Genomic DNA, 13,115 nt, shown 5'->3' on the forward strand with positions numbered 1-13,115 from the left:
TTGCGATTTGACTATTGTTTTTACTCGAGCAGAAAAAGAGAAAAAAAAACAAGTCTTTGTTCGTTAGTCTATATTGTTTAGATTATCGTAGAGTGCCTGTAGTTGTTGCCACCCACTGAACGTTTCTTCCGTTCCCAAGCTCGGCAAGACAACGACCTGAATGATTTTTGATTGATTCCTGTTGGTCCCGGTGCTTTTTTGTTGTAATGTCCGAGTCAAATGGCCGACCTTTGAATCTTTCGCCATGCCCTCCTATTTTCCAATACGATCCTTACGTTCGCCTTCTGGATGATGAGCAAATTGGTCTTTGGTGGAGCCGAGCGCATGAGCAAATTTCCTGCAGCGTGATCCGGCGACGACGGGGTCGAGCCTTTTCTAGACAAGCAAGGAAGATACAGCTTGGTTTCGTCGAGCCCACAGGATTGAACTGAACCAATCCTCATCGCTACCGATGTTCCTAATGCGCCCGATGCGTGAAAGGAACTCATCTTGGACCGTATCGGATGCTTTGCTCTATGTTTTTTTGGAAACCTACTAATTCAATAGTAGGAGTCTTCTAGGAATCTTGCCAGCGCCTATTACACGAGTTACTATCATTGACACGCTTAGACACGCTTGTAAATGTGCTACCCCTGTCAAAACGGCACGCTTAAATACATTCCGAGACGTTAATATATGACAGATAATGAGCACCTAGTGTACACGCAAGTAGAAAGAACCCAGCAAAGATCAAAGTATGACTCACGTGCACGCATTATCAATTGATGGAGCCCCAACAATCACGCTCTTGTACTAGTCAAGATGATTGCAATTTCTACCGTCCAACCGCAGTGGTCACAGAGAACGGGAGTGTTGGACTACAAATTTCAAACACGGCAGCAACAAATTCATAGCTAAAGCTGGGTGATCATACTATTGTTGGTCTGAGATTACCATTAATCTGACATGATTGCCATAAAGAATCCATCTCTGGCTATAGTTACCACTTACCAGTGGTGCTATCTGGCCTAATTCCGGATTCGAGACTGGATGCTCTGTCTCGATTGACAGCAGTCACATATCCAACTATCGGTATTCAGGAATTGACAAACAGTTCAGTCCCAAGTGGAGGTCGAAAGGATAAGTAATTCCACTAAGAGAGTGCTACTGAGACATTAGAATATGAACACCTATGAGAGGTTGCAATAAAGATAAGAGAGTCTGTGCAAGAATTGATTTGAGTATGGCAGATTGCACATAGCACGGTCAAATACAGTGAAAACGAATCATTAACCCGAAAAGATAAGATCCCACTAACCCATTGATCAGGGAGAGACAGAGAAGATATCATCAGATTATGGGGAAGATTATCACAGATCTCAACAACAAAATGCCATTGGCATGCTCAAGCAGCTGTGAACACAAACTGGAGGGGCCCTCGTTTCCTTTCCTACTCCTAGTGCTTCTGCAGCAAACTTATTTTGACAAACCAAAGACTTATAGCAAAAGACATGTACATGAATGAAAGCATTTGCGCTAAAAGTCCACAGATGGTATTCACTTCCCTCGTCTATCAACTTTCCCGTTTCTGATTATTACTTAGTGGTGGATACATTATCTGTTCTCCATAGGCAACAAGGTTTCTAGACCAGATTTACATAAACATTAAGACACCAACTTTTGCTTTATTTTTATATGTACATGATAAATTGTCAATTTCCTGAAGCCACAATGACACCCAGAACGAGGGCTCCACTATGACTTCAGCATATGTGGCATTAAAATTGAGCACGTTTCCAACTGCAGACCTCCGTCTTCGACCAAATGGAGAAATCCACTCAGCCATGAGACAGCGATGACGCCAGCTCGCACCAATCCACCCAACCGTGTCGATGTCCGACACGCGAAAGGCGCGTCTCCGTGCAACACAGGTTGCCACTAACGGGCCTCATTAGATGCTCATATATCATGGTTTTTATTTCATTTGCGGTTAGTTGCAAGCGCCATGCATTTGTCGTCACAAATGTGAGATCAAATTAGTACCCTGCTTATCCTGCAGCAGATTACATGTTATCGTAATTCGAGTTACCACTGAGCCCTATTACACCATGATTTGCTCACCTTCAAATCCTGTTCCTTGAGAACCATCGAGACAGACTTGTACTGCCTTTTCATGGACAGAGATAACACAGGGAACCCATTGAAGAAAGGAACTAAGCTAATTCAACCATGATCACGTGACGTTGCTACTCTCATGGTTTTGCTACAACATTCGAGAGAAATCTTGTTAAAGACGATCATAGATACCATCGATTGTACAAGAGCCAGCAGCTAGAAGGTAGGCAGTATCATCAAAGACATAAAACTCTTGCACACAAAGGTATATCCATGATTAGATCCAATCAGGTTAAAAGGAACTAAATTCCTGATTTATTGGCCCAACGCGCAGCCGCAAATTACGTGATAAATTGGAGATATCGGTCTTGAAATTATGGCTTCTTTGATAATTCAATGAATGAACTAACATTTTTCCAGATACTAGAACAAATACATAACTAGGAGGCGTTAGTAGAATGGAATAAGTTTCTCACGATCTATTTCCGATCCTACCTGAACAAATCATTAACTACTTCGTCTCCTAGACAGTTGGCAATTATATAGCTTCCGCAACCAGAAGCGAAAACCAAGAGCTCATCGGCAGGCCCATAATAGTTAACTATTTTCCTTTCCATGTATTGTTATGATTCCAGAGAGTTACCATGATGACCATCGAATTGCCAAAAGAAAAGTGAGGACAATGTCCGAGCGACATATCATTCACAAATTCTCTGCTTTGTCTCGCGAATCCTAATTAACATACTGATCCCAACCTTCTCCTAGTCAGTCTCTCATACCTTCCAAAGATTGAAGCACATGATCCTCCATTCAACAGCAAACCATAGCAATTCACTCATCTTAAAGCAACAATACAACAGTGGCAAATGTAACTGTTGGTATATAGCAAACGATGATCTATCCATGTATACCAATATAAGTACACAACAAGAACATTAAGCAGAGGTCATGCTCATGCATTGGAGGAGCCCGCATGCTCGAGCGAAACCTTGTTAAGCCGCTCGAGAGACAGAATGAGTGCCTGAATGCCCAAATTCCCCTCCCCGTGAGCCTTGAGCGACAAGTAAAGCTGCTGAGCAAGCGCCAAGCCCGGCAATGCCAGCCCCATCCTCTCACATTCCTTCAAGCATATCCCCAAATCCTTCACAAAATGGTCCACATAGAACCTGGCCTCGAAATCCCTCCGCAGTATTCTGTTCCCTTGAGTATCCAGCGACTTGGAGCCCGCAGACCCGGTCGATATCGCGCTTATGAACAACCCAACATCGAGCCCCGCCTTATGGGCAAAAACCATGCCCTCCACCAGCCCCACCATCGTCGAAACGATGGTGATTTGATTCCCCAATTTCGCGAATTGCCCCTTTCCGGCGCCTCCCATGTAATTGAGCTTCCCCATCAGGGAGAACAGGGGCTCCAGCCTGCGGACCGTTGCGGGATCGCCGCCCGCGAAGATCGCGAGGGCAGCGTTGCGGGCACCGCCGTCGCCGCCCGAGACTGGGGCGTCGACGGCGTGGCAGCCCTTGGCGGAGGCGGCTGCGGAGATCTCCTCCGCGAGGGAGGGGTCCGAGGTGGTCATGTCCACGATTACGCCGCCCGGGCGGAGGGAAGAGAGGGCGCCGGAGGAGGGGTCGAGGAGGACGGAGCGCACGTCGGAGGGGTAGCCGACGATGGAGAAGACGACGTCGGAGAGGGCGGCGAGGGAGCGGGGGGAGTCAGCAAGGCGAGCGCCCATATCGAGGAGGGGCTGGGCCTTGGAGAGAGTGCGGTTGAAGACGGTGACGGTGTAGCCGGCGCGGATGAGGTGGCCGCACATGGAGCGGCCCATGACGCCGGTACCGATCCAGCCCACGCGGGTGTTGGAGGGAGTGAAGGCGTCGGCGGCGGCGCCGGTGCTGGCGGACGACATGGCGCGGCGGAGGAGGAGGGAGGAGATGGTGAGCGAAGGAGTCTAGCGAGTGGCAGTGATGAAGGCAGTATTGGCATCCTTCATTTTCAGCGGGAAGGGGAAGAGAGTCAAACCAAGATCACAAAATGGATTTCGCTTGCTATTTTCTTAGTGTGACGTATAATCAGTTGACTAAAAATTAGAACGTTCTCATAAAGTAATTTCTTATTATTGAATATAACTGTTCACACCCAAAAATAACCAAATTTTAGTTATTATCAACAAGTGATAAGCATAGTCGATGAGAGCAAAATTTGGTCATTTATGAATAGAATTACCGATAACTCGAAGGAAATTAACAATTCGCAAACAAATGAAGACATCGACAGCATAACATGAATTTTGAACTGGGCAAAATATGATTTCAGATCGACTCGATGATAGAAACAGATATGCTCTTCTAACTCCAAGAGTAGTAAGTTACATCCTTATAAGGTCAGGGGCTTTGGGGATTTGAATTGTACTGCACCCCTAATTAGCACCATAGTGTAAAGAGCTGCTCAATGCTTAAATAGAAGTTTCTATGTAATTCATATAAAGGATTAAAGGTTGGCGCGGGGAGATTGTTGCTAATTTGAAGGTAAATGATTTTCGAGCTTTATATTCTATATGTACGGTAATCTCCGGCTCTTGGTCAGCCTTTTCTATCTGCATTTGAATAAAGAGCATGAAATTTCAACTGAAATTACCATGAGAGATAAGTTCAAGAACAACCCGCAACAATTTGTATATAAACATTTAACTATATGAGCAATCATTTTTCGAAAAATGCTTTTCAAATCACTCATTTGTCGCGAAACAAATGAAGCCTTCAATTACCCCGTGACATGTTCACCCATATTAATATCTCATCCAAAAATCCCAAACTAGGATCTCAATGGCACGTTCACCTCACCCCAAACTAATTTTTGACTCGCAAAAAAAAAATTCAAACCGGTACCCTTGATCCAAATCTACCTTCCGTTAAAATGCATACACGTTAATATCGTGGATTTTCCGTGTTGGATCGTCTTCTATGTCATCTACCACGTGTGTTGACACGTTTTATTTTGATATTGGACAGAGTACTAACCAAGTGTAAATTTGGGTTAAGGTACTTGTTCGATTTATTATTATTTTTCTGTGAGATGAAAAATGAGCGTAGAGTAAACGTGTCATGGGCCATCAATTTAGAATTTTTTGTGAGATGAGAATTAATTCGGGGGCAAATGTGTCGCGCGATATCAATTTGAAATTTTTGATAATATCAACCCTCCCTTCGCAAACTCAAGGCAGCACACTCTGCCGGGTGGTCAATGTGGGCATGCGTCCTCAGCAGCCATATTGGACCATGCGCAAAGGTCCAGCCAGCCATCTTGTTGACTAGCTCCTAGCCGCCAGAACCCTTTCTGAGGCAGAGACAGGGACCTCTCTCTCTCTCTCTCCTTCATTATTTTCTTAAATTATTTTGATCTTTTTTTTTTCTTTCGTTTGAGAACTTTTCTCTGCCAATTTAATTTGGATCTGAAAACTTTTCTCTCTCATTTTTTGGAGATTTCTATTCCGATCTAATTTAGACTTGGGATTTCGCACTTCTCGGATTTCGTCGGTGAACAAGTCCGGTTTCGGAGGGGATCGAAGGAGCTCGCTCTTGTCAAGTCTAGGCTCGTTCAACATGTTTACTCTACTCGGTGATGGTGTTGGGGGCACCAAACCTAGGCGCATACCGTCGAAAGGCAAAATCGTTGCAACAGATGGAGTTCTCGGTCTGTGCTCATTACTAAAGACGGATTCGATGATCGGCTACCGATTATAATGTGAAGAAGTCATAGATCCGTAATACATATTTCTCTTGTTATTTAGAGCTTATTTTGTTCTGAAATTATCTGGGATGTATATTGGTTTGCAGTTGAATTCCGATATTTTTCGCTTGTATCTCAAAGAAGTGAATGAAATGAAATGTTACTTTTGAAGAAAAAAAAAAAAAAAGGTAGCACACTTTGGAATTGGAGCTGAGCAAGACTGTCTAATAAAATCCTATATACAAGGACATTCTCAGAGCCAAAAGGAATGTTTAGCCAATAAGATAACAAAAGATACAAATACACACAAAAAAGACATAAAATTCATAAAAGAGATGTAATTTGGTTGCAGAAATTGTTGCATAACACAATGAAATTATAGAACTTCTGAAAGTTATGTAGTCAAGGGCGTCTATTAAGTCCGTTTGTTCTGACTTCTGAGGGATCGCATGAACAATTTGTACTCATTTTGCGGTTTGACTATTATTGTTGTTTAGATTAATTGTAGAGTGCCTGTAGTCGCTGCCGCCCACCAACGTTTCCTCCGTTCCCTAGCTCGGCAAGACAACGACCTGAATGATTTTTGATTGATTCCTGTTGGTCCTGGTGCTTTTTTGTTGTAATGTCCGAGTCAAATGGCCGACCTTTGAATCTTTCGCCATGCCCTCCTATTCTCCAATATCATCCTAACGTTCGCCTTCTGGATGATGAGCAAATTGGTCTTTGGTGGAGCTGAGCGCATGAGCAAATTTCCAGAGCGTGATCCCGCGATGACGATGGGTCAAGCCTTACAAGCAACGAAGATAAAACTCGGTTCCGTCGAGCCCACGGGATTGAACTGAACCAATCCTCATCGCTGGTGATGTGCCTAACGAGCCCGACGCATGGAAGGAACTCAATGTCTTTGGAAACTCACTAATTCAATAGGAGGAGTCATCGGCGCTTCTAGGAATCTTGCCAGCGCGTATTAAACGAGTTACCATCATCGACACACCTAGACATGCTTGTAAATGTGTTGCCCCTGTCAACACGGCACATTTTAAGTACATTTCGAGACGTCACTGTATGACAGATAATGAGCATCTATGGTATGCTCAAGTAGAAGAACCCAGCAAAGATCAAAGTATTACTCACTGGCACGCAAAATCAATTGATGGAGCCTCAACAATCACGCTCCGCTCTTGCACTAGTCAAGATAGTTGCAATTCAAACACGGCAGCAACAAGTTCATTGCTAAAGCTGGGTGATCATACTATTGTTGGTCTAAGACTACCATTAATCTGACATGATTCCCATGAAGAATCCATCTCTGGCTAAAGTTACCAGGTATCCGAACTACTTCCAGATTCGAGACTGGATAGTCTGTCTCAACTAGCAGCAGCTAGGTATCCAACTATCAGTATTCAGCAATTGACAAACAGTTCAGTCGCAAGTGGAGTTGAAACGATAAGTAATTCCACTAAGAGAGTGCTGTCGAGACCTTAGAATATGAACAACTATGAGAGGTTGCAATAAAGATGAGAGAGTCTGTGCAAGAATTGATTGGGTATTGAAGATTGCATATAGCACGGTCAAATACAGTAAAAACAAATCAACCCAAAAAGATAAGATTCCACCAACTCATTGATCAGAGAGAGACAGAGAAGATATCATCACAGATTATGGAGAAGATTATCACAGATCTCAACAACAAAATGCCAACGGCACGCTCAAGCACCTGTGAACACAAACTGGAGGGACCCTTGTTTCCTACTCGTAGTGCTTCTGCAGCAAACTTATTTTGACAAACCAAAAACGTCTAGCAAAAGACATGTACATGAATGAAAGCATTTGCGTTGAAAGTCCACAGATGCTATTCACTTCCCTCGTATATCAACTTTCCCGTTTCTGATTATTACTTAATAGTGGATACATTATCTGTTCTCCATAGTCAACAAGGTTTCTAGACCAGATTTACATAAACATTAAGACACCAACTTTTGCTTAAAATATGAGCAGGTCAGGACTCTCTCTCTCTCTCTCTCACCCTGAACTAAATCTCTAGAGTTGGACAAGCCCAAAAAAAAAACACACACACACGACGACATGCTAAAGAAATTCCCTAAGGTACATTTGAGAGTGCACCAAAAAAAGGAAGGGGGGGGTGTTTGTGTGCTGTGTACAAGACTACAATATTCAGAACATTAGAGAGTGAGTGAGAATTATCATAATCATACTTGGAGATCATCAAGACCGTTGCCACTAATGGGCCTCTCATTATATGCTCATATATCAGGGTTTCTATTTCACTTGCAGTTAGTTGCAAGCGCATATGCTTTCTTGCCATGCATTCGTGGTCACAATTGTGAGATCAAATCAGTACCTGCTTATCCTGCAGCGGATTACATGTTATTGTAATTCGAGTCACCACTGAGCCCTATTACGCCATGATTTGCTCACCTTCAAATCCTGTTCCTTAAGAACCATTGAGACAAACTTGTACTGGATTTTTATGGACAGAGATAACACAGGGAACCTATTGAAGAAAGGAACTAAGCTAATTCAACCATGAGTGACGTTGCTGTTCTCATGGTTTTGCGACAATAATTTAGAGAAATCGTCGTGTTCAAGATGATCATAGATGCCATAGATGGTACAAAAGTTGGCAGCTAGAAGGTAGGTAGTATCATCAAAGACACAAAACTCTTGCACCCTAAGGTATCTATGATTAGATCCAATCAGATTAAAAGGAACTAAATTCCTGATTTATTCGCCCAATGCGCAGCCACAAATTAAGTGATAAATTGGAGATATCAGTCTTGAAATTATGGCTTCTTTGGTAATTCAACGAATGAACTAACATTTTTCTAGGAATGAGAAGAAATACATAACTTCGGGACGTTAATAGAATGGAAAAGTTTCTCACCGAAAATGCTCTTATCTCAAATTCCGAATGTGAATACCACAATCTATTTCCGCTCCTACGCGAACAAATCATTAACCACTTCGTCTCCCAGACAGTTGACAATTTCAGCTTCCATAACCAAAAGTGAAACCAAGAGCTCATCAGCAGGCCCATAATAGTTGTACAATTTTCATGTCCGTGTATTGTTATGAATCCAGAGAGTTACCATGATGACCATCAAATTGCCACAAAAAGTGAGGACAATGTCCGAAGGACAAATCATTTATAAATACTCTGCTTTGTCTCGCGAATCCTAATTAACATACTAATCCCAACCTTTTCCTAGTCAGCCTATCATACCTTTGAAAAATTGAAGCACATAATCCTCCATTCAATAGCCAACCAAAGTAATTTACTCATCTAAAAACAAATACAACAGTGGCAAATGTAACTGTAGGTATATAGCAAACGATGATCCATCCATGTACACCAATAAAAGTACACAACAAGAACACTAAGCAGAGGTCATACTCATACATTGAAGGAGCCCGCATTCTCGAGCGAAACCTTGTTAAGCCTCTCGAGAGACAGAATGAGCGCCTGAGTGCCCAAATTCCCCTCCCCGTGTGCCTTGAGCGACAAATAAAGCTGCTGAGCGAGCGCCAAGCCCGGAAGTGCGAGCCCCATCCTCTCACATTCCTTCAAGCATATCCCCAAATCCTTCACAAAATGGTTCACATAGAACCCGGCCTCGAAATCCCTCTGCAGTATTCTGTTCCCATACAAATCCAGCGACTTGGAGCCTGCAGCCCCAGTCGATATCGCGCTTATAAACAACCCAACATCGAGCCCCGCCTTATGCGCATAAACCATGCCCTCCACTAGCCCCATCATCGTCGAAGCGATCGTGATTTGATTCCCCAATTTCGCAAATTGCCCCTTTCCGGGACCTCCCATGTAATTGAGCTTCCCCATCACGGAGAACAGGGGCTCCAGCCTGCGGACCGTTGCGGGATCGCCTCCCGCGAAGATCGCGAGGGCAGCGTTGCGGGCACCGCGGTCGCCTCCCGAGACTGGGGCGTCGACGGCGTGGCATCCCTTGGCGGAGGCGGCTGCGGAGATCTCCTCCGCGAGGGAGGGGTCCGAGGTAGTCATGTCGACGAGGACGCCGCCCGGGCGGAGGGAAGCGAGGGCGCCGGAGGAGGAGTCGAGGAGGACTGAGCGGACGTCGGAGGGGTAGCCGACGATGGAGAAGACGACGTCGGAGAGGGCGGCGAGGGAGCGGGGGGAGTCGGCGAGGCGTGCGCCCATGTCGAGGAGGGGCTGGGCCTTGGAGAGGGTGCGGTTGAAGACGGTGACGGTGTAGCCGGCGCGGATGAGGTGGCCGCACATGGAGCAGCCCATGACGCCGGTACCGATCCAGCCCACGCGGGTGTTGGATGGAGTGACGGGGTCGGCGGCGGCGGTGCCGGCGGACGACATGGCGCGGCGGAGGAGGAGGGAGAGAGTGGAGAAGGGCGGAGAGGGTGAGCGGAGGAGTCTAGTGAGTGGCAGTGATGAAGGCATTATTGGCATCCTTCATTTTCAGAGGGCAGGGGAAGATTGGTTGCTATTTTCTTAGCATAACGGATAATCAGTTGACTGAAAATTAGAACATTCTCATAAAATAATTTCTTATTATTGAATATAACTGTTCACACTAAAAAATAACCAAATTTCAGTTATCGTCAACAAGTGATAAGCATAGTCGATGAGAGTAGAGTTTGATCATTTATGAATATAATTATCGATAACTTGAAAGAAATTAATAATTCGCCAGTGAAGTTATTGACAACTCGTCAAAAACGAAAACACCAACAACACGACATGAATTTTGAACTAGGCAAAGCATTATTTCAAATCGACTCGATTCGACTACACCCCTAATTAGCATCATAGTGAAAAGAGCTACTCAATGCTTAAATAAAAGTTTCTATGTGATTCATAGTGCATTGAAAACAGCCAACAACATTAGATCGACTTGATTCATCTACACCCCTAATTAACATCATGTGAAAATACGAACATTTTGTAAAAAAATTATCGCTTGTATCGTTTAAAATGATTGATCAATGAAATATTTTCACTATTGATAATAATTTATACCTCATAATTTCGTAAATAGTGAAATTTTTTCCTTTTACGATGAGATATAAGTCCAATATTTTTGTAAACGATGAACTTACTTCAAGTAAGTTCATTACTTACATGGCAGGACTTCTTGATGTCGAAATTTTTGGCAAAAAATGACTATGATTTTTTGCTTTACTTCTCACTTCTTTCATGGCTTAATATCCAAAAAAATCCTTAAATTTTAGCATTCGTCTCAGTTATATTCATTTTTTTAAAATTTTATAAAAAAATGCTCAACTTTTATTTTTATCCCAATTTTACTAGCTTAATATCCAAAAAAAAACCCCAATTTAATATATATCCCAATTATATTCAAAATATTTTTTGTCTCATAAAAAAGATTACTTTTACTTTTATCCCAATTCTATGTAGCTCGAATTTTCTCGTCGAGCTTACAACGAATCTTTGAAATTCGAAAACTACAGATTTTAGGGACAACAAAATTTGAAATCATTCATACAAATAATAAAACCTCCACGTCTAGCCGTTCTTTGGGCTGTTGAATGCCAAGGAGAATTTGAAACATGCCGTTTTGAGTGGCTTTGTATTTCCTAGCAATGTGTAAAGAAAGCAAACAACATAAGAGAAGTTGAAGGTGTTTTTATGTTAATTTTGCTGAAATGTAATTAATTACCAATGTGAAAATGACACGTAAGATTAGCTTACTGTGATTATGGAAAAAAAAACCTAATAGTGATAGAATTGAGATAGAAGTAAAAGTTACCGATTCTTTACGAGAAGATTTTTTTTATATACAATTGAAAACATATGTTAAGAACAGTAAAATTTGAACAAAAGTAAAAGTATAAGGATTTTTTTGGGTATTAGGCCGATAAAATTAAAACAAAAATAAAAGTTGATAATTTTGTTAAGACAAAAAACAATTGAATATAATTCAGACAAATACTATAATTTGAGATTTTTTTTTGGATATTAGGCCCTTCTTTCTATGTGTTTTTGACGTTCTTGTTGTTATCGTTCTAGCCATCCGAAGAACACAGAATATTCGACTCGAACATTAGAGATGGAAAGCACGAATACAAACCACAACTTTTTCCGCCCGACAAAAATTGGGTTTCTTTACACCAAACACCCATCCAAAGCTGGAATGACCCGGCTTGCTTGCTCTAACTCAATTTGCTTTTCATCCCAAACAATCCTGCGCCAAGTTCAGTGAGCAAGAGAAAAAAACAACTACCGTGAGCTGAAGCGCCATTCAAAATCTCTTCCCACCGACCATCCTGACAAACTCTACTTTCACTCATCATCTGACCCCTTCATTCGACTTCTACATACCATATGGCAACATGCTTTGCCTTCAATTTCATCCAGCATCCTGTCTTAGCATAGAGGTGACTGACAGGGTCTCTAGCCGGCTATCGACAAACACATCCTTCCAAACTATGATCGACAAACACGGGCAAGGTGCAGCAATTGTTAGACTGCCGAAACATTATGAAGGATGGACAAAAACCAAGTCCCAGATCACTACAATTCACTACAAGTAAACTCGTAACACAGAAAGAACCCAAAAAAAAAAAGGCGGGGGGGACAGTCCGACATGAAATGACTAGGACAGCCCAAGGACAAACTCTTCATAACTAAAACTCAAGGTATGATGATACTAAAATTCTCACACAATAAGAGAAGTGACAACTAAATTGCTCAAGGCATGCTGAAGCAAGGGCACCAGGACCTTAGAAGATAATCATATAGCACATGGCTTCAACTCGTTCTATCAAGACAACATTATACCAGAAAGGACACACTCCATTGGGTGCCAATCGGTAGCATCACAATATGCAGACGGCAAGAAAAAGTAAAGCAAAATGAGGAGGCAAAAAATGGGAGCACAAAGACCTCAATATCCCATGATGGCCCTCCTCAGCAACTAGAACCTACTTAAACATAATTTGACGATATAAAAGACGAAGAACGTGCATCAAGATACATGTACCTCCAAAAGAGAAATTAAAGAAAACACTGCTAAATATGATGCAGCCTCAAGGCCTAAGCCCCTTGTTCCAAAGACAGCTCAATATGATGCGCTATAAGCATCCATAACAATTAACATATCACTTGTTTCTACAACTTTGGACACATCAAGGTAGGCACCATATTGCTGACCATCAAACAAGAAGAAAATGGACCAAAAAACATTTTAACTAACCGAATATGAAAATACTGAAACCACATAACCGTGCCAAGTGCCAAATTTATCCTCAATTAGTGATTTGCC

The 13,115-nt window shown here is 42.6% G+C and overlaps 1 protein-coding gene across 6 annotated transcripts; it reads right to left on the minus strand.

Moving 5' to 3' along the window:
* Nucleotides 1-442: 442 nt before the first annotated feature.
* LOC115740679 (probable 3-hydroxyisobutyrate dehydrogenase-like 1, mitochondrial) lies at nucleotides 443-10,300 on the minus strand. Of its 6 annotated transcripts, XM_048277775.1 has the most exons (3): nucleotides 10,159-10,300; nucleotides 3,047-3,984; nucleotides 2,900-2,933 (listed from the first exon to the last, which is right to left on the minus strand). In XM_048277775.1, the coding sequence occupies exons 1-2, from the start codon at nucleotides 10,277-10,279 to the stop codon at nucleotides 3,047-3,049; spliced, it is 1,059 nt and encodes a 352-aa protein (XP_048133732.1). In that variant the 5' UTR covers nucleotides 10,280-10,300; the 3' UTR covers nucleotides 2,900-2,933. The 6 variants fall into 6 exon arrangements, with proteins under 6 accessions (XP_048133737.1, XP_048133732.1, XP_048133734.1 ...); XM_048277780.1 differs by lacking the exons at nucleotides 2,900-2,933; nucleotides 3,047-3,984 and adding an exon at nucleotides 443-457 and having other exon boundaries at nucleotides 9,236-10,300; XM_048277777.1 differs by lacking the exon at nucleotides 3,047-3,984 and having other exon boundaries at nucleotides 9,236-10,300.
* Between the last annotated feature and the right edge of the window lie 2,815 nt (nucleotides 10,301-13,115).

The sequence above is a fragment of the Rhodamnia argentea genome, chromosome 4, assembly GCF_020921035.1.
Source record: "Rhodamnia argentea isolate NSW1041297 chromosome 4, ASM2092103v1, whole genome shotgun sequence".
NCBI lineage: Eukaryota > Viridiplantae > Streptophyta > Magnoliopsida > Myrtales > Myrtaceae > Rhodamnia > Rhodamnia argentea.

Excerpts from the sequence above, each read along its gene's own strand:
- LOC115740679 (XM_048277775.1), bottom strand. The coding sequence starts at position 10,279 with ATGCCAATAATGCCTTCATCACTGCCACTCACTAGACTCCTCCGCTCA. Across the intron at positions 3,985-10,158 it reads CGCCGGCACCGCCGCCGCCG|CCGGCGCCGCCGCCGACGCC; the intron begins ACCCCGTCACTC and ends CGTCCGCCAGCA.